Source organism: Triticum aestivum, chromosome 4D (assembly GCF_018294505.1).
Source record: "Triticum aestivum cultivar Chinese Spring chromosome 4D, IWGSC CS RefSeq v2.1, whole genome shotgun sequence".
In the NCBI taxonomy this organism is placed as follows: Eukaryota; Viridiplantae; Streptophyta; class Magnoliopsida; order Poales; family Poaceae; genus Triticum; species Triticum aestivum.
Genome location: NC_057805.1, coordinates 288,396,843 through 288,417,774, shown reverse-complemented (window position 1 = coordinate 288,417,774; position 20,932 = coordinate 288,396,843). Strand labels below are relative to the sequence as shown.

At 44.7% G+C, this 20,932-nt stretch overlaps 2 protein-coding genes across 33 annotated transcripts; one reads left to right on the top strand and one right to left on the bottom strand.

Moving 5' to 3' along the window:
- The first annotated feature begins 1,277 nt into the window (after positions 1-1,277).
- On the top strand, positions 1,278-20,005 carry LOC123097488 (probable protein transport Sec1a). 31 transcript variants are annotated; one of them, XR_006447288.1, is made up of 8 exons: positions 1,289-2,526; positions 3,096-3,207; positions 3,317-3,394; positions 4,351-4,517; positions 4,581-13,343; positions 13,436-13,594; positions 16,082-16,126; positions 19,497-20,005. XR_006447288.1 is itself a non-coding variant. In XM_044519246.1 (6 exons), the coding sequence occupies exons 1-5, from the start codon at positions 2,485-2,487 to the stop codon at positions 16,123-16,125; spliced, it is 396 nt and encodes a 131-aa protein (XP_044375181.1). In that variant the 5' UTR covers positions 1,841-2,484; the 3' UTR covers position 16,126; positions 19,497-20,005. The 31 variants fall into 31 exon arrangements, 11 of the variants coding, with proteins under 11 accessions (XP_044375181.1, XP_044375182.1, XP_044375183.1 ...); XR_006447293.1 differs by lacking the exon at positions 4,351-4,517 and having other exon boundaries at positions 1,282-2,526; positions 2,712-3,207; positions 5,168-13,343; XR_006447292.1 differs by lacking the exon at positions 4,351-4,517 and having other exon boundaries at positions 1,284-2,526; positions 5,168-13,343.
- Positions 16,139-19,502, bottom strand: LOC123097490 (uncharacterized). 2 transcript variants are annotated; one of them, XR_006447297.1, is made up of 4 exons: positions 18,385-19,502; positions 18,127-18,230; positions 16,691-16,840; positions 16,139-16,610 (listed from the first exon to the last, which is right to left on the bottom strand). XR_006447297.1 is itself a non-coding variant. In XM_044519256.1 (3 exons), the coding sequence occupies exons 1-3, from the start codon at positions 18,583-18,585 to the stop codon at positions 16,753-16,755; spliced, it is 396 nt and encodes a 131-aa protein (XP_044375191.1). In that variant the 5' UTR covers positions 18,586-19,502; the 3' UTR covers positions 16,139-16,752. The 2 variants fall into 2 exon arrangements, 1 of the variants encoding a protein (XP_044375191.1); XM_044519256.1 differs by having other exon boundaries at positions 16,139-16,840; positions 18,127-18,233.
- Positions 20,006-20,932: the final 927 nt, after the last annotated feature.

Here is a 20,932-nt window from a genome sequence, read left to right as displayed (position 1 = left end):
CAGCCTATGTATTTATCGTGTAAATAGATAATTTAGTGCCATTGGTTATTTACTTTAAACATAACTAGGCAAGTGGCCCGCTCAATGCGCGGGCTAGAATTTCATTAAGTTAAGTGTGAGAATATATTATTTTATTTGTCCAATAAAAATTGAAACAAAATGTAATGACATTTTTAACTATAAGACCTTTCCCAACATAGTTCTGTCTTTGGCATATTTGGGTTTTTACTAATGCATATATACATGTGTTGTCCGTTGATGGTTTACTTACTAATTATGCATGCCATACTATAGTTTCATAATCAGTTGCATTCGTCAAATTACATTTGTATTTTTCTGACATTTTTATCATGTTCTTATTTTTTTGTAATCATAAATTTAACATTTTTCATTATTTTTGTATAATCGTAGTTTAATTTGCTCACACTGTGCAAGATTATCACATTTTATATTTAGTGTTTTTTGTATAGTTAAAAGATTTAGTTTATCTATTTCTATATACTTATTCACAGGAAATTTTGTTGGTAGGTCGTTGCCTTCATACACGTGCAGTCAGTAGTACAAAGGATGGCTTACATTTTCACGTCACATAGTTTGCTCTCACTGTATGCATGTACAGAACGTCATTAGCTTCATGGGTCCCACCAGTATGATTCTTCACTTTCCCCATTCTGTAGTCTTCTCGGCTTCTCCGTTCCTCTTTTCTCCACTCATTCCCTTTCTCATTTCCTTACTAGTGGACCCGTTGCGCCAAATGACGCAGAGACATGCTAAATCCATGTGTGTGATGAAAAAAATATCCATGGTTTAATCCCCTTTAATTGGAAATATGGTGGATTGTTATCTACAGTGGGATGTATATACACATTTTAATTTGATGGCACAAAATATTTGCCACCATGTTCGCAGAGACCAGTTTGAAACCAAGTTCGCATTGAAAATATTTGCATTTTTCAGCAGCTATGTGTTTGAGCAAACATACATAGGCTTTTGTTTAAAAATGTATGTACCTTTAAAATCATAAGTGCTCTCAAAACATTTTCATTAGTTTGGAGCTTTAGGTTTGAGCAAACATGTATGATTGGTGCTTTTTAGCCCCTTGATATAAAAATAATGAAGAATCATCAAACATTGAATAGCAGATGAACAATAGTTCGAAACATCTCCATAATAACAATAACTACTCCCTCCGTCCCACAATATAAGAACGTTTTGCAAGCCGTTTTAGCTTGCAAAACGTTCTTATATTATGGGGCGGAGGGAGTATCATCTATGACATTTGTTTTATAACTATCGAATATTCCTAAACCATCATTTCTATTGAACCCATGTGTACATTAAAAAGGAAATTTATAATTTAGTTGTGGGCAAGCACATATGATAACAAATTTAACGTCCTTTACTAAAGAAAAGAACGGCAGGATCTATGTTGTTTCTGTTCTTAGGGGTCTATCTAGAATCATTAAATCGTGGGAATATGTGTTGTTTCCGTCATCTTCCAAGTCTCAATTTCTTATATTATCATCATTTAATTTCGAGTCCAATAAAATGATAGCTAGTTTTGTTCTAAAACCTGTCATATGATCCTGTAAAGTAATAGTCAGAGTTAGTTTTGAAATAGCGATACAACATAGAATAAATATAATGATACACAACAAAAAATACTTGTGTAGAAGTGTCAGACAAAAAATCTCATGTGAATTACTCCATAAAATTCAACATCCACGGACCGCAAGATGACCTACATAATTACAGAATCAATATATTCAATAATTTCTTTTTATCAATTTTTATAGATAGTTATATAAAAAACTTTAAAATTATCAAATGATCATGACTATAACAAGCCCTGATGATAAAAAAATAGGACCCACGCAGGTGAATGGGACACGCCTGATAAAATATAATGGATTTGTTAGAGAAAAAAGGAATGATTCTTTTTTATTTCAGAAGATAAAGAAAATTGGTTTGGCTCCAGCCGCCTATGCATCCATTCCCACCACCTACGCACCCATTCCCACTCGCTCACAATATCTGGTCACTGTCAAATACTGTATAGTAGTACAGTAGTATAGTACTCCTCATACAGGAGTACTGAAAAAACGGCAGTCATCCTCCTCACATCTCCCCCGTTCCCCATTTCTCCCATCGCCAGCTCCCTCCCTCCACAGCCGGCGGTCCCAGGTTAGGCCACCCCTTCCCTTTGTTACCATAGCCAGCGCGAGCTTTGCAGCCACTAATCTTCCTCCCCTTCATGTCGAATCTGGCTGCGGAAGTGGCCGAGGAGGCCCTCGAGCTCGGCATGCTTGCGCCAGCTCTAGGCTCCGTCGGAGGCGTACGCGAAGGCGCGGGACTTGCACGCCTCTCCTCTGCCCTACTCCTTCGAATCCAGTCGCAGAACTGCTCGAGGAGGCGCTCGAGCTTGGCGTGCTCACCAGCGACGTCGGGCCCCTCCCTCCTCCTGATGCCCTCACCGTCGCCGCCATGAGCCTCTCCACCCTCTCCCGCGCGATTGTCCGGGTCCAGGTAAGTCTCTCTCTCCAACCCAGCCGCCTGCTCCTCTCAGTAAATTCGGTTCGTCACCAGCTGCGTCGCCTCACTGAGAAATCGCCATGAATGTTCCCTTTCAAGACTTTGCATAATCTGTTCTATTATAGCCTTATAGGGCTTTGTTAGATAAGCTGATTTAACTGAGTATTATTCTGCTCTAGGTTGTGCTGCATCTTTTGGTTGTGAGTGGATCCAAGAGTTAACATGGTGCAGTATCTTTTCGAAAGAAGATGTATTTCTTCATAAAAGAAAAGATGTTGGAGAAGTTATTATTGTAGAGGAATTCAGTCTCATGTGATTCTCAAGAGCTAAAATGGAAAAAGAAGTGCAGACCTCTCATGCCTACACTAACTAATCATGTAGCATATGCAAATTTTTAAGCATGCTACATTCAGATATGACATTTGAATATAAAAACTGGCAATTCTGTACAGTAGACAGTTTCTAAGAATTTCTGCATTAAAGGCTTGTAGCTTCAACTCTTCAATCAGCCAGTTGTTAATTTGTTGTTTTATAACTAATTCAGTAAGAGATTATTTTCCCAGTTGGCCGGATTATGTTCCGATGATATGATCGCAGTGAATAATATGGGTTGCCTATGTGCTCATGAAACTAAAAAGTCTTCAAAAGGCAGTCTTCCAATGAAATTTGAAATATGTAAGTAGCCTGTTGCATTATTTTACTTGTGTATTAGTTCTTCCAAACATATAGCTTTTAAATACTTATATTGCAGTAGAAGTTATTCACTCAATTCTACAATTTTCAGAAAAAACATGGTATCAGAAAAGAACGAATAGGGGAAGAGTCAACATGGATGTTGTCCCGGTTTTATCCCATCCTGGAGGTATAATTTTTTTATCCGATTAATGATAGCAGCAAATGTTTGACATTATTCATACTGTTATGAAATAATTTTTTTTGCATACAACAATTTTAAATGTCTTACAGATTCCAAGATAATTTATCTCCACCATTCTTTCATTGTTCCCAAGTTACCTTTCTTATGCATTATTCTCCATTAGTTCTGATTTACCTGTGATCTCACCTCATTTTGTCAACTACCCGTTTGCCGTATGTGTGGAGCCCTCATGGTTGGTCTGTTGGTTTGAGTTATTTTGTCCCCAATCTTCGGTCCCATCATCCATTTGCTCGTCCTTCTAATTTCTTGATTCGATTACTGTGTTTATCTTGGCTACCATTTCAGCACAAACATTTACCTGGTGGTGGTCAAATTGAACAATGTTAGCAATCACTCTCTAGCTGACTGAAACTTAACCTCCCTAAAGCATGAACCAAACCTGCTCTTAGCTGCAAGCTTTGTTGGTCGAGCAAGTGCAAAAAAAACCATCAACAAATAATCTCATGCTTAATCCAATGTTACATTAATAATCTAGCGAGATCCAAGTATGGAAGGAAGCAATTCAATATTATCACATATTTCCTTACACTGCACGCCACAGAAGCACAATCCTATTTCTTTATATTCATCTTTCCTTTAATACTTGAAACTGAAACTGAAATTCCATGAATGCTTTGTTCAAGAACAACTATGATTGATCCTTGAGAAATGTGCAGGTACATATGCCAGAACTACACTTACTATTTCCTATTACCATATCCTTCATTAAGGAAAAATTCCCTAAATAAGCTTGACCTAGCCAAATGACTAACAAACATGTAGCCATGGCCAATACTGCATGAATTAGTCAGGAACTTCAGCACAAACTCATCTATTTCAGACTTCTCCTCTGTTCTTCTCTGGACTCTATAAATTAAAATATCACACATGCATATGCAAAGGCAGTGGAAGCAAAGAGAACTTACATTGGAAGGAGGCACAACGAATCCGCAGAACGCTCCAGAAGCAACTGGAAGGCGACGGAGCGGACAACAGCAGCTTGGACCAATAGATGACAACGAAAAAAGCAGAGGCCTACAGGAGGCAAAATGCGGCAATCAGCGAGCGGGTAAATCCAAAACATAGCAAATAATGGTGATGGAGACACCTCAGCCAAACGGTTCCATGGCAGGTCAACCCGAAGTGCAGCAGCAACAAAGAACCAGCGGAGTTGCAGCAGAAAAGAGAGGCAAAAATGAAAGCAAGAAGAAACCCAAATCAGTGAAAAGGAAACGGGATACTAAAAGCTTAGCCTGTTCAAAGCTTTCTGGGTGTGTACAACATGCATATATTTAGTAAAGTGTATATGCACATAAGCATGACTACCAACAACATATGGGGATTTGACAAATGGGGGATACTACAGCCATTTTTAAAATTTGCATATCTTCATGCATATACTTGATATCCCGACGACACTATATTCACACTACTTGAGAAAGTAAATAGTCAAACGACATTAATAGAGAAGTTGTAGAGTTCTACCGTTTCCGCTTTGCAATCCCAATAAAACAATATAGTTCTTCTGCAAGTAATTATATGACATGATGGTCTACAGCTACAAGAAGGTTGGGTGTGTTAGAGTTATAATATAAGTCATGTACCCCTTTGTATTTATCCCGTTGTATAAGGGGTTTCCTGCATATGTTCCACACCTGTACATGTATATATATCGGCCTATGGCCTCATGGGAATACAAGTTGCATATTTTCCTAACAGGGTGAAGTCTACAGCCACAAGAACGCCATCAGCAGGTTCGCGGCGAAGCTCACGCAGGTCGCCGTGTTGAGGAGTGAGTTCCCCTCTTGCTGCTCTGCTCTGCTCTCACAATCAACTGAATCCCTTTAGCTAGCAGTAAAACTACAGTTGCAAGAGCTTTTTTTAATTGCATGATGCACAGTTGATGGTCAACTAAGGCAAACCCATAGTATAATCGTTAAGATCAAGTTGGTAATTTTAGTCGGACCTGTTGTCAATACTGAGGTCAATGCAAGGCCTACTCACATGGTTAATATGCTAATTCTTGTCACCAGAAAACCAAGAAAGGTGTACCATGAGCAAGGATCGATATTATAAATGTATACAGTATTATGTATAAATGGCCAATGGCTCCAGCAACTATAGCAATTAAACCGTGAGCACCAGGGAAAGAGGATAATGATTTTAATTCAGCCGTTATGTAAAAAAGAAATCAAATAGTTATTGAACCTAGCCTTGTTATGGTATCTATTCAAACTAAACAAAGTAAAAAATATGGATAGCAAATTTACTGAAAGTTGAACGCACACAACTGCTTGAACAGCTCTAGCAGCCTCTGATATGCCAATCAGGATACCTTGCAAAATATTCTCAGAATGCATTGATCAATATCTATGCAAACCAAACAAAGGAGGCTGCTACACTATGGATCAAAAAATATTCACCGTCTAAATCGTTCAGGCCAAAGCCATTGCCAAGACTCCTCAGATTTATTCCTTAAATGTTCCATGTGTTCAGAAAATAAAATATAATACGATGAACTCTAGTTTCATAAACTGTTATTGGAACATATGTACCATTTTGTAACTGAGTATACACACCAGTGCTAACCACATATAGTTGTTCTTAGTCCAAGCAAAAATGTACCCATGTTAACAATTTTGTACATGGGTAGTGTGGATATTTAACCTCAATAGGATAACATCACATTTTATCTGCTAACCAAAGTACAACGGGGCAGAGCTTGAATCTAACTATTATAAAAAAAACACAAACCGATCTAGTAGCATATATAATTTGGATCTAGCATATATTTTGGCTTGGTGTATCCATGTTAACAACTGTTTAACTGATATATTGGACTGGGGTACCAAGTCTAATTAGTTACCTGATTCCTAATCAGGAAGCCTACTCACGTGTGGCCACCTGTAACATTTCTTTAAACATGTTGCTTCAATAATGTCAATCTACAAAGCATTCACTATACAGAAAGGGGAATAAAATGCAGCTTCCATCAGGACAAATATATTAACAAGTTTAAATGTGAATGATGAAGTAAAAGCAACGAGAGAGGAGCACCTCTGCAAGATTGGAGGAAGTGGTGTTCCACTCCTAGGCTCCTAGCGCTCCTGTAGCCGACGCCTCATCCGTGAGATGAAGAGGAGAGACGAGAAGCTGCCGCCGTCGCCTTTAGAATAACAGGTTGGAGGTCGGCGTTGAGCGCAGTCATTCCTCACAGTCGACCAGCTCAGCTAGCTTTGTCGCTCCCATGCTCGCTGCCGCCGTTGTTCTTACATATGATGTGGGTTGGAGAGCCGACGCGACGGCAGGCGCAGGAGATAGCAGGGGAAGGACCTGTACATGTAGCACGCAAGAGGAAGAACACCGAGGTAAGCAGGGTGCACTGCGTAAAATGCAGACGATCTGAAGGAAGGCCAGCACCGACCTTAACCAGCAGCACCTATGGAACGCCATCACAATGGCGACGCACATGGACGGCGAAGAATACCAGTCAGCCGCAACGGGTCGGAGAGGAAGCAAAGCGTGGTGGGGGCGAAGCAGGCGAACGACGGACAACGAAAATGGAGAGCGGGAGAGAGAAAAGGAGCAACGAAGGAAAGATGAAAAAGGAAGAAAGGGCCGGGCGCGGTCTCTCCCCACATCAGGAAACACTCGGCGCACGGGAACACACCCACCACCGCCCGGAAGACACGCATCCTAAGCGGGCCACTCTGGCCCACCGTCATACAGACAGCAGGCCAGCGGCTGAAAGACGCTCGCGCAAGAGGGGGACGTGCAGGCTCAGCGTAGAGGCGGGCTCCACGGCGCGGCGCACACACGTCCGACTGGTCGAGCCGTGCATCAGCCACAGCGAGACCAGGCGCAGGAGTCAGCCTCGCATGACGAGTTTCACGGGGCAAGCCTGTGCGATAGCTGGAAACTTCTTGCCTGTTGAGGCCGACGGGTTCGTGTTAATATAGTGGGGCGCACCTCCCATACAGCGCATACAATGTGGTTTAGATTACAGGAGATATTCGGGGAGAAGATAGAACTTGGAGAGAAAGAAACAACTTATCTCTATCTATTTCTATCTATCCTAACTACCTCCAGGTGTGGCTCAAGTGTAGATGCGCCATGTACCACGTACCATAACGTGACAGCATGTTTGACACCCTCCCTTAGTCACAACTTCATCAAGTTGAGATTATGCTTGAAGTCTTCAAAACTCTTTGTAGGCAGGGGCTTTGTGAATCCATCTGCAATTTGATCTTTGGAATGCACAAACCGAATGTCAAGTTGTTTTTGAGCAACTCTCTCTCTGACAAAATGAAAATCTATCTCTATATGCTTTGTTCTAGCATGAAACACAGGATTAGCAGAAAGATAAGTAGCACCAAGGTTGTCACACAACAAGCATGGAGCTTGTTTGCTCTTCACACCAAGCTCTTTCAACATAGACTAAACCCATATGATTTCAGTTGTGGCATTTGCTAATGCCTTGTACTCTGCCTCAGTGCTTGACCTGGAGACAGTAGCCTGCTTGCGTGCACACCATGATATCAGGTTAGGTCCAAAAAATACCGCAAAGCCTCCTGTGGAGCGTCTGTCATCCAGGCAGCCTGCCCAATCAGATCAGAAAAGGCACTGACAAGAGTAGAGGATGACTTGCTGAAATTCAGGCCTATACTCAGAGTATGTTTAACATATCTAATGATACGTTTGGCAGCTGTCAAGTGAACAGTGGTAGGTGCATGCAAAAATTGACAGACTTTGTTGACGGCAAATGAAAGATCAGGCCTGGTAAGAGTTAGGTACTGAAGAGCTCCTACTAGACTTCTATATTTTGTGCTATCTTCCTGACTCAAAGGTTTACCTTCCATAAGTGACAACTTTTCTGAGCTGGATAACGGAGTGAGAGAGGGTTTACAACCTTGTAGTCCTGCCTTTTTAACCAGATCAGTTGCATACTTAGCTTGAGAAAGGTGAAGTCCATTCGAATGCTTCTTTACCTCAATCCCAAGGAAATAATGAAAGTCTCCGAGATCCTTTAACGCAAAATCTGTACTCAAGTCTTTCAACAGTCCTCTAATTGCTTCATCAGATGAACTGGTCACAATTATATCATCAACATAGATGAGAACAAATATGCATGTATTGGATCTGTTATAAATGAACAATGATGTGTCTGACTTAGAGGGAATAAATCCAAGTGTTTGCATCTTGTGACAGAGACGTGAGTACCATGCCCTTGGAGCTTGCTTTAATCCATATAAAGCTTTATCAAGTTTGCACACATAGGAGGGAGTTTTCTTACTTTCAAACTCAGGAGGTTGTTTCATGTACACTTCCTCTTCCAGAACACCATGAAGAAACGCGTTCTGTACATCAAGCTGCCTGAGACTCCATCCCCTGGAAACAGCAATGGACAAAACAAGACGAATAGTGGCTGCTTTTACCACAGGACTAAACGTATCCTCATAGTCTATGCCATATCGCTGTTTGAAGCCTTTTGCAACTAGCCTAGCCTTATAGCGATCAATGGTTCCATCAGATCTCCTCTTAATCCTAAAAACCCACTTGCAATCAATAAAGTTTTTACCTTGCTGTGGAGGAACCAAGTGCCAAGTTTTATTTTTCTTCAATGCCATGTATTCTTCATCCATTGCCTTCTTCCACTTATCATCACGAAGCGCTGCATCAAGGGTTGCTGGCTCATCTGGTTCTCCTGTGGAACAGACCAAACCATATTTGGTTACATGTTTATAATTTAAAGGCTGAGTTAACCCTTGTTGGAGCTGTGTTCGCCGTGATGGGGGAGCAGCAGAATCCGCAGCCACAGAGGATCCAGCGGGCTGCACAGGTGGATCGGCAACATATCCCGAGGGAGATCTTGCCGCGGACCCAGCAGCAGTTCCAGTCGGCGCAGGGTTGGCCGGATCTTCTGTGACCACTCGCTGAAGCGCCTCGTCCAGAGTTGGCGCAGAAGATCCCGAGGCGGGAACCCGCTCATCATTGCGCGATGATGACGCTGTGGCTCGGGTCCACGCGCCAGTCGGTCGATCGACAGCGGTGGGACCAGCTCCGGGGTCCGCGTCCGCGCTGGCCCGCGCGGATTCGCGCCGCTTGTACGTGACAGGGCGGGCGCCGTACTGCGTGCCGCCTGGGGGGACCCGCATGTCGGGCGTGGCCCGCGTGTCGGTGGTGGAGGCGCGCAAATCTGGCGGGGCGGTGCACTCGCCTGCACCTGTCGCCCCTGCACCACCCGATCCCGAGGGGGATCTGGTCTCCTGCGGCGCTGCTGATCCCGAGGAGGATCTGTCCCCTGGCGCATTGTCTCCTGCCACGGGACACATGAGATATGGCCCAATTTCTGCACCGTTTTGGTTGTTTTCTTCACAATTTTCTCCTGTTTCATCAACGCAAAGCTCATGTATGCCATTAGATGAGTTAGTCAACGAATGATCATCAGTATTTGGTCCCCCTTTATGAAAACTAGTGAGATGAGGAGGTAGGAGAAGAATTTCTTCTCGAAGGAGTGCACCAGCATTGCGGTGGAGATCAGCGAATGGAAACTTGGTTTCATCAAAAACGACATCACGGGAGATGTATACTCGCCCGGTGGAGACATCTAAGCACTTGACCTCTTTGTGCTGGGCACTGTAGCCAAGGAATACGCACTGTTTTGATCGAAACATGAGCTTTCGGTTGTTGTAGGGACGAAGGTTGGGCCAACATGCACACCCAAATACACGAAGAGACTTATAGTCTGGTTTGGTGTGGAGAAGTCGTTCTACCGGAGTTTCATTATTAATAACACGACTAGGAAGCATGTTGATGATATGGACTGCGGTTAAAAACGCTTCATCCCAGAATTTTAGAGGCATGGAGGCGCCTGCTAGAAGAGCAAGGCCAACCTCGACGATGTGTTGATGCTTACGTTCAGCTGACCCGTTTTGCTGGTGAGCATGAGGACAGGACACTTGATGTGAGACACCAAGTGTTTGGAAGAAGGAGTTCAACTTTTCGTACTCCCCTCCCCAGTCTGACTGGACAGAGATGATTTTGCTGTCAAATTTTCGCTCAACAAGAGCTTGAAAGTTTTTGAACACTTGAAACACATCGGATCGTTTCTTTAAAAGATAGATCCAAAAAAATTTGCCAAAGTCATCGATGAAGCTAACATAATAGGTGTGTCTGCCAACAGAAGTAGGGGCAGGGCCCCAAACATCAGAAAAAATCAATTGTAACTGTTTGGTAGAAACACTGCTAGAAATTGGGTAAGCCAACTGATGACTTTTAGCTTTTTGACATGAATCACAAATTGTCTCATTATGACGCTCACCAACAAACGGGAGCTTATTTTTCCTAAGCAATTTTTCAACTAAAGAAAAAGATGCATGTCCTAAACGATCATGCCATCGTATGGACGAAAGCTTGATAGCACCACAAGCATATTTATTTGGTCTTCTAAACTCCGGAATCAACGGATAGAGGCCGCCAACGCATCTACCTCGATAGAGAATTGTCCTCGTGGCCTGATCCTTGATCAAAAAGAAGTAAGGGTGAAATTCAAGAAATACATGATTATCAAGGGCAATTCGATGGACAGAAATAAGACTCTTGTTGGCGCTAGGGACATGCAATTTTTTTCTAAGATGAATATTGCGATGAGGGGTACGAAATATTGAGTGACCAAAGTGACTTATACTCATACCTTCTCCACTGGCAGTGTGGATTTGATCCTTGCCACGATACTTCTCTTTCATGGTTACTTTCTCGAGCTCGTTGGTGATGTGGTTGGTAGCACCACTGTCGACGTACCAGTTCGTGTCGACGCCATATGAGCCATCGGCCGCCGCAGCGACTTTTTCTTCATCTTGAGAGTCGTAGTCGTCCTCCTCATACCTGTACCATTAATCCTTTGCTGTGTGCCCGACCTTGCCGCAGATCTGGCACCGAGGGGTGTCCGGACGGTTCCTGCCGCCGCCACCAGCGCCGCGTCCGCGGCGGCCTCGGCCACCAGATCGTGGTGGCGTGGCGCCACGGTTGCCGCCGCCGCTGGACCTGCCCTTGTTGCGAGAGGGCCCACGCGAGCGAGAGCCGCCACCCCGCCCGCGAGTGGCCGCGTTCGCGGATGATTTGAAGCCGCCGCCGGCCCCCTGGAATTGAGCCATGCGCTGATCGAAGTTGGATAACATGGCAAAGAGTTCATCAAGGGTTACCCCGGTCACGCGAGCGTCGAGGGCAGAGACCAGAGGCTGATAGTCGGCGTCGAGCCCGTGGATGATGTAGGAGGCAAGTTCGTCGTCGGGGATCACCTTTCCTGCGGCAGCTAGCTCGTCGGCGTAGCCACGCATGACGGCGAAGTAGGAGGCGACGGAGAGGTTCCCCTTCTGCGCGTTGATGAGGGATGTTCGGATGTTGTTGATGCGGCTGGCAGACTGGGACGAGAACATCCCAGCGAGCGTCGGCCAGAGCGCGCCCGCGGTGGTGACCGTGGTCACCGTGAGCAGCACCTCACGCGTCAGGTTATTCAGCAGATATCCAAGGACCTGCTGATCCTCCCTGACCCAAATTGGGTGGAGAGGGTTGGGCGATGATGAGACCTCCTTGCCGTCCTTGGTGGTGACGAGGAGTTTTGCCGGCTCCGGCTGGGTGCCGTCGACGTAGCCGTAGACACCGGCGCCACACAGCTGGGGGATGACTTGCGTGCGCCATAGCACATAGTTTGTGCGCGTCAGCTTCTCGGTAACCTGGCCATTGAGGCTGGTTTGGGATGCGCCGGAGGAGGAAGACATGGCTAGGGCTAGATGGAGTTTGCAGGGAGCTTAGATGGGAAAAGGATAGCTCTGACTACCATGTGCGATAGCTGGAAACGTCTTGCCTGTTGAGGCCGACGGGTTCGTGTTAATATAGTGGGGCGCACCTCCCATACAGCGCATACAATGTGGTTTAGATTACAGGAGATATTCGAGGAGAAGATAGAACTTGGAGAGAAAGAAACAACTTATCTCTATCTATCTCTATCTATCCTAACTACCTCCAGATGTGGCTCAAGTGTAGATGCGCCATTTGACAAAGCCAACAACTCCCTCCAACCCCGAACAGAAAGCTGGAGACACGACGAACAAACACCACCCGCTGACGCGTAGGACCAGGGAGCAGGGTGTCCCACATGTCATCCCAAGCGAAGAACCAACGGGTATATCCCCACCAGCAAATCAGCCTCTCCACGCCTCGGTCCTTCCACCCCGTGTGCAGCGGTCCACGCGCAACGACGCACGACCTCCTGCGCACAGTCCATCCCGTGGGGGCCCGCGCAACGGCAGGCGATTGCCCGCGCACACACCATCCCGTGAGGACCTGAGCCTAGCCAGCGAATCTGACGAGCGGGTCCAGCAGCACCACCGGCCCACCTATCAGTGAGAGGAGGATGCGCTAACCGGGTGCGCATGCGTCGACCAATCTCGCCAGCCAACCCGTGCGGCCCTGCACGCACGCACGCTGCGGTCAGCGCCGAAACAGCCACGCGACGCGCAACGAGTGGCCACCCGAAAATTTCAAACCCAGCCAACCAGAAACCTCGCCGAGCACACCGGTCATCGGGTTCTACACAAGACTGCTAAGTCAAAACGGGCAGTGAAAATCGAACGGTAGCCACAGCCACGTTGACCAGACCAGAGGCAATCGAACGAACACAAACGGTGCGAAATCGAGGAAGCCTTAGGTGAGCGGGTCGGCTAGCCATCTGATATGTTAGAATTTTCTCTTCTCACACAAAAATTGGTTTTGCTGGATAGCTCTCATCAGCTTGCTCTTGATCCGCTGTATTGAGGTTGCTCCTCCTCACCTCAAGCCACCACTGGAGCTGGTGCTGCCACAGGGTGACCATCGACGGCGGCTGGTTTGGCCCCTCGTACGCCTCCTCCGTCTCCTAGGCTGGTAAATGGGGCTGGATTTATGATGGCGTCTGTGCAGTGATTTTGTCACGCATTTCATCTCCTGCAGGCCCGCAGCCTCTTGGATCCAGCTTCAGTATGAGGGAGCTGGAGACATTTTCTTCCCCAAGCGCGCAAACCAAACGCATCGCCGCTATTTCTGCGCGAGGCAGCTCAACACATCATTCACATCCTCTACTGCGGCAACATTCTTCAATTCGAACTGCAGGTCCCCATTTTTTCTTTTAGCGACTCTGTCATATTACCATCTTTATCTTTTAGAATTTTTCCTTTTCGCGACTCTGCAATTGCTCCTTTCCTTTTGTAAGCAAACATTGTGTTTATATATGGCAAATCAACATTGAATTTTAGTCTCTCGAAATTAACTGAATTTTGGTTAGGGAAGTGTGCGTACATGCTAATCTAATCTCAGATTTCCATCATACTTGTCATGTACTCCCTCCGTAAACTAATGTAAGAGCGTTTAGATCACTACTTTAGTGTTCTAAACGCTCTTATATTAGTTTACAGAGGGAGTATCACAGATGTTTGGTAGCTAGAATGATAAAAAAGAGATGACAAGAATATATCCTGGTAATATATCAGTTCCATTGGATTGGTGGATGTTCTGTTCAGAGTAATTTCCTTTAGCTCTATCATAACAGTATAGAGACCTATCATCACAACATTATAAAGCATAGAGACCTATCATCAGTTCATCACAGTGCTATAAAGAATGGTCCAAATCGGATGCCATATCGAGGAAAGGCGTAAATATGAACCGGAAAGATGTTTTTGATCTCTTTTATCTGCTGGAATCAAATAATTCCACATTTCATGAAGCACATTTTAGTATTTATTAGTGGTAACCATCCCTGAACAATGAACCAAGTTCAGCATCTTGAGTTGCTCCTTTTGTATCGGTTTACCTGATAACAGGTCTCCCATTAGGTTGTCCATGTCAACCATGCCTGCCAGCACTAATTATCATCATTAACTACTGACAAGGATCCCGATGGCCACATTTGATACTAAAGATGCTTCCCACTGCCATGCTTAATTCACAGATACATACACTGATAGCCACACCATCTTTTCCACAGTTTAGATTAACAAATCCAATCTCACGGATGTTTGAAGTTCGAAGAATGCTCGTCCCTTTTTTTGTACCCGCTCTATTGGTTCCATTGTACTAATCAAATCATGTTTATAAATCTAATTGATCAATGCTTGTTCTTTGGTATTGGATTCTGGTCATACCTGAGCACTGTTTATAAGTATTCACCCTACTCTCCAAGGTATCACTATAAGCAAAATTCGAAGTGTTAGTCCAAAAACTTTGATTTTTCTTTATCCACTTCCATCCCTGTTGTATCAAAAAGGAAAACTGATTTTGATATTGTTCTTCAATGGTCGGTAGTTTTCATACTCTCAAACTTTCAAGGTCTTAATCTACAATGCATGGACATGGCAAAAGTTGTCGAATCCCCATGCTGACACGGCGGGACACGCTTGGACACGCAGGGATACGCGTATCCCGCCGTATTTCCCGAATTAAGAATTAAAAGAAAGAAAGAAAAGGGAGGACACGGCTGGGACACGGAAGGGATACAAGCCAACGCTAGATCTGGAGCACCCTCCCGCCGCCGCGGTGCTGCTGCTGCGCCCTCGCCGCCGTGCTGCTGATGTGCCCTCGCCGCCGCGCTGCTGCGCCCTCGCCACCGCGGTACCGCTGCTGCTGCGCCCGCGCCGCCGCCGCCGCTGCTGCTGCATGCCCCACTGCAGCGCTGGCCGCTGCTGCTGCTGCGGCAAGAGGAGCACGCTAGGAGGAGGGCGGTGGCGAGAGCTGCTGGCCTGCTGCCGGGTAGATGAGAGATCCATCGCTGGGAGGAGAGTGGCGGCTTGACGGTGCAGATTAATCTGTAGCATCCAGTTGCTCTTGAAATGGCACTAGCTGGGCCGGCCCAACTACTAATGGATCATCTTCTTTGTGGCCCATTTACTGCTGAATGGGGCAATCTCTTTCTCGTTATTTTTTTGTCTTTAACTCTATATTACATGGCATATTTTTATTTATTTTTATATATACTTGCCGTGTCCCCGATGGGCTGTTTATGGAAAATGCCGTATCCCGTGTCCCCGTATGCGTGTCGCCGTGTCCGTGTCCCCATATCCGTGCTTTTTAGGTCTTAATTATGTAGATTGAGTCCTCTTTATTTTTTGCTTTAAATTTATTGACAGTTTGTTCCCAATAGAAGCATGGATTCCATTGCCCTACACAGAGAGAACATTAGCAAGCTTCGGAAAAGGAAAACTGAAGAGACATTATATATGTAATACTTGGACCTTTTTATCTCACAAAATCTTGTCAATGCTAATGAGTTCATTAGTTGATAAGTTAATTGTGTCCTAAAGTCGTAAGACTTTGAGACTTTGACTTTGATGGTCCATGTCTCGTTTCGTCTAGTCAATGAATTCAGCGGTTTGGGTGCCATACTCCTTGAGGCCCTAAAAATATAAGAACAAAATGTTGATTAGTAAAGTAAGTATATAACGACATGACAGCTTTATAAATACACAATTTTATTTTGCAATGGCCTCTAGTGATTATGTGATCACAAAGTAAATTTAATATTTTTTTTAACTGGAATAGATATATGAAACCATATTATGAATGAATATATTTTTTGACTATTGATTTGATCTTTTGTTTCAGAACGGAGCTGTGGCATTAAGACAGAAACCCACTATCGAATTTGAGGTTGGTCGAATATGAAAACCATCTGATGCACCATATGTGTTTCTCTATATCGCAGCAAGCAATCCCATTTTTGTCTGTTATACATGCAGTGTGGTTCTAGTCTTCTAGAGTATATTATCTTAACGTGAATACACGGGAACCAACATCCATGGCATCACCATTAAAAAACATCCCGTCACGCCCGCTGTTGCTACAGCGCCTCCAGCCGCCGGCGACTCCTGCCCGTCGCGCCTGCTGTAGCAGCACAGCCTCCAGCGCCTGCAGACACCTGCCCGTCGCGCCTGCTGTGCGACTCCTGCGCCGGCGACTCCAGCACCTCAGCCTCCCAACGCCGGAGCTCCGGATCCGGCCAATTGACCTAGTCGGCGAGCAGCCAGGTCGCCTCGTCACGCCTCTCTTCCTCACTGGTTCTCCTGCTCTCGCTTCCTCCAAATTGTGACTGGCGGACCAAGCAAATCGAGTAAGAACAACGACAGGGGTTCTCCTGTTTGGAGGAAGAACATCAACATGGGTTTGTTTGGAGGAAGAACAACAACAGGGACCAACCAAATTGTGAATTGCTACCTGTAACAGGGCTCTGTTTGTGAACAGCAACAGGGACCAACAGGTGTATGTGTTTGGATTGATCAGAAGTGTTGCAGCAACATGGGTCCTCCCATTGTGTTACTCCACTTGATCAGAATTGCTTGGATTGACCATTGTCCATCTGTCCACCTGTGAAAACAAAAGCAAGATTGACAAATCAGCAGAAAATTGACAAAGCAAGATCAACAGTAGGTTAGCTACTCCATTTTTAATCCAAGTACTCTTAATGATCAACAACAAGGAGTAGATTCTTGGGATACTAACTGGATTATTATCCTGAAACCAGGCTCATAATTCAGTTTTTGTCTGGATTGTTTGAAAGCAAACTGTACATGCTCACCAATTATTTTTGATGTCTTTCAACATTGGCAACTCTCTCGTGTAAATTAAAATAAAGAGAAGATGAAACTCCTTGTTGGAGTATGTGTAACTCCTTGATGCATCCTTGAATTTAGTTTGAATTACTCCAAGTTTTTTATCTTAGTTTTATTTAATTGATTTTTGAATTATGTTGGAGGAGAAGAGTAGGAGAGGAGAAGGGAGGAGAGGAGGGGAGAATTTCCATTTTAAGTTTAATTAACTTAAAATTTCCATTTTAGTGTAGTTAACTTAAAATTTTCATTTAGTTTTAATTACCTTAAAAGTTTCATTTAGTTTTAATTAACTTCAAATTTTCATTTGGTTCATCTCACTCACCTTAATTAACTTAAAAGTTTCATCATACTGCACCTTAATTAACTTAAAGGTGAGTGGTTTCTAAGGAGTAGAATTTGTGTTTACTACTACTGGAATTGCTACTGGAAATCCAACAAAAGGAAGGAGAAGATAAGAGATCCTACACCATGCTCCTACTCCAAGAACTAAGTTTTAACTATTGCACTTGTGTTTCCCTAAATATGAGGTAGTTGCTGTCAAGCTTATCCTATCCAAAATTATTTGCAGTGCTCTTGTTAGCAGAGAAGAGAATGAGAAGAAAAAGAGGAGAAAAAGAAGCTGCACTGTACTCCTTCAAGCTACTCCTAAGAATAGAAATTTTGTTTACTGAATTTGCAAAATTCTTCAATACTTCATTTGACAAAGTAGGAGTACCATTCTGAACATTCTCCAACTTAACAAAACTAACTGTTTTGATACAATCAAATTTTGCTATCACACAAAAGTACTCCAACATGTAGCTACTGAAACATGTACTCCAGCTTGTTCAGAATATCAAGCTTTTTTTATATCTAATGTATACCTACTGTCCTCACAAACTCCAGCATTCAAGCAAAACAAACATTCAGTAAACACACATTCAATCAAAACAGGTGTTGACTTAACCTACAACATTCTGTGTAAACACACATTCAAGCAAAATACACATTCAGTAAACACACATCCAAGCAAAATAGGCTGAAGGAGTATGTTGCGCATACCGGAGATGGCTGGTCGGCGTCGGGACTGTGTGGTGGTTTGGCGCCCGGAGGCCTTCAGACCACCACAATTGGCCGGCGTTGCTCTCTTGCAGCTCCTGGGAGTTCTGCTGGAGCACAGGAGGAAATTCAGTTAAGCATAGGAGGAAACTCAGTTAAGCACATGAACTACTCCTGCAGTTAAACGCATCGCCGCCCATGAAATTCAGTTAAACGCACGAAATTCAGTTAAAGGCTGAGCTAATACTAGCAGCCGCTCACCGAGTCACCGAAGCAGAGGTCTGGCACCACCGCCAGGGAAGAAGATGCCGTCGTCCCACCCGTGCTCGCCGAACCCGATGTCGTCTGGTCCATGGCCGCGCCTGCCCCGCTAGGCCTCGGCCTCGGCGGCGGTGATGTGCTGCCGAATGAAGGCCTCGAACTCCAGCTCCGACACGCTCTGCTTCGGACTAGCACCACCATCTTCCTCCCGCTGCTCCGGTCCAGCACCGGTGTCCTCCTCCCGCTGCTCCAATTCAGCACCGCCGTCCTCCTCCCGTTGCTCCAATCCAGCACTGCCGTCCTCCTTCCGCTGCTCCAGCACAGATCGAGCACTGCCGCCCATGGATCGAGCACCGCCGCCCATGGATCGAGCAACGCCGCCCACGGACAAAGCACATCGGCTCTAAAAATGTTACCTTTGACCAAGAGCTAGCAGGCGGGATAATAGGGTTAGGGCCTTAGGGGTACGAATTGGGGTGGTAGAGGAGCAAGACGACGGCGAGGAAGACACCGACGAGAGGGAGTGGACGGCGACTGGCCGGCGAGCGATCTGGGCTCGGGAGGAGCGACTGGGGAGAGAGCGAGTGGTCGCCTGGTCAGTGCGAGTGGGAGGGCAAAATGGGAAAGGGAAGAAAACTGGTAGCGTGACGGAAATTGTACTAAGATTCTAAAACGACAACTATTTCGGTACAGAGGGAGTAGTAAGAATGGCAGGCGAAGATACCAAGATATGGTTAGAAATTTTCTAATAGAAACTGCACAATGAACAATGGAGAGTGTGGCAGCATCCACGGACAACCTTCAAGCGAAGGTCCTAGTCTGTGTGCTCCACCTATTAGGAAATCGATTGAACAAATGCCAAAAAAATAGAAAAGATACTTGGTGAGATTAAGTGCCAGAAAGCAAGGATACCTAGAAATTGATGGGCTCCTTTGTATGGATAGCAATTTGTGCATCCGCTGGTGCAAGCACTGCCCTTCGGCAATCTTGTGAGTCCAGCCTAACATCGCCGCCAACTTGATTGCATCTACTATCTCTCATGACAGCGCAATCTTGTGAGTCCAGCCTAACATCGCCGCCAACTTGACTGCATCTACTATCTCTCATGACAGATCGCTGAGTACGCGCTTGAACGTGGCTGCATGTGCTATTTCTGAAGCATGGTTTCGATGGCAGCCATCCGCGGAACCAGATTGCCGATTACTGCTCGCACTCCGCGGACGAAGGAAGAAAGAAGGGAAGAAGACGGAGGCCTGTGCGCGTCGATGATCTGCTGGAGGGCAAGGCCAAAGGTTGTGGCGGCGGCTAGTTGAAAGGATCGGATGGGAGCCTTGCTGGGAAGGAAGGAAACATCAAGCGATGAGGGAAGACCTGATCGTGTGTTCATTATTTAGTCTATTTTTTTCCTTTGAGCTTTAGCTTTGAGTTTTTTTTTTCAGGATGAGTATTTTTTCTTTTTGAAACGTTTTGCTTTGAGTCTTCAATATCATGGGCCTACACATAATATATGGCAAAGGAAAATAACTACCAGTAGGATATGTAATGGCAAAGGTGGGTAATTAATTTTCGCTTAGTTAGATCGAATGATGTAAATTGTTAGTCGATCAAATAAATGGCTAGATGTTCCTAATTTTTTTGGTAATTTCTAGCTGACTCTCTTTTTTCTGGTTAACCCGTAAAGTACTTTTTATATATAAATAGATGCATTGACGTGTTAGTGTAGAGGCGCACAAAAAGAAATGGATATTTTAGCCCGCTACTTAAAAGTGTTACCTCATATGATTACATAGCCTCCATTTCATAAATTCCATACCCGTTGAATTCATATATGAATATTACATATTACATCATAATAGAACCTTAAATCATCCAAGACTAATGAATTTGAATGCAAGAGTAACAATGGTGCATCTACATGATAGCTACATTGGTTGTTTGAAGAAACATCACTGTAACTTTGGCATGCACAATTGAAAAGGTTTATTTAGATAGAAAAAATGTGATATGTGAGTGTCCAATCTTTATAGCGTTGAATCGATATTGTACCTTTGGCCACGATACGAAGTAGATATTGATTTATGTTCAAGCGATGCACGTCCACGATCGCTATCGCTAGATAGTGATACATGAATGAATTGTGCAATCTCTCTCACACGCATACATATCTCATTTCTCCGTGGGCATCAGAATCACACACGCGCACTTCGTGTATTTCTCTCCCTCCGCCAAGGTTAGAATTCGTCTTTCTATGCCGTCCTACAAGTCCCTCACACAGAAACATACACACTCTCTCTGTCGAACACGCCGACCGCTTTAATTCCGCCCACCCACAGCCACTAATGTCTCAGAGGATAATTGTGTCTCTCACACATATGCCTAAGGTTAACTCGAGTTCCGGAACCATATGAATACATACAATGGGATTCCAGCAGATCACCTTTTGTTTTGAGATTTCGTAGACATTGTTTATCGCTTCATTTTTTCCGGCACTTGCATGCACACTGTTTGTTTATCTCCGTGATGCTTTAAGTATGCCTCGCACACATCC

Excerpts from the sequence above, each read along its gene's own strand:
- LOC123097490 (XM_044519256.1), bottom strand. The coding sequence starts at position 18,585 with ATGGTGGTGCTAGTCCGAAGCAGAGCGTGTCGGAGCTGGAGTTCGAGG. Across the intron at positions 18,234-18,384 it reads ACCTCTGCTTCGGTGACTCG|CAGAACTCCCAGGAGCTGCA; the intron begins GTGAGCGGCTGC and ends CCTGTGCTCCAG. Across the intron at positions 16,841-18,126 it reads ACGCCGACCAGCCATCTCCG|GTGGACAGATGGACAATGGT; the intron begins GTATGCGCAACA and ends TTGTTTTCACAG.
- LOC123097488 (XM_044519245.1), top strand. The coding sequence starts at position 2,485 with ATGAGCCTCTCCACCCTCTCCCGCGCGATTGTCCGGGTCCAG. Across the intron at positions 2,527-3,316 it reads GCGCGATTGTCCGGGTCCAG|AAAAAACATGGTATCAGAAA; the intron begins GTAAGTCTCTCT and ends TACAATTTTCAG. Across the intron at positions 3,395-4,354 it reads GGTTTTATCCCATCCTGGAG|TGGAAGCAAAGAGAACTTAC; the intron begins GTATAATTTTTT and ends ATGCAAAGGCAG.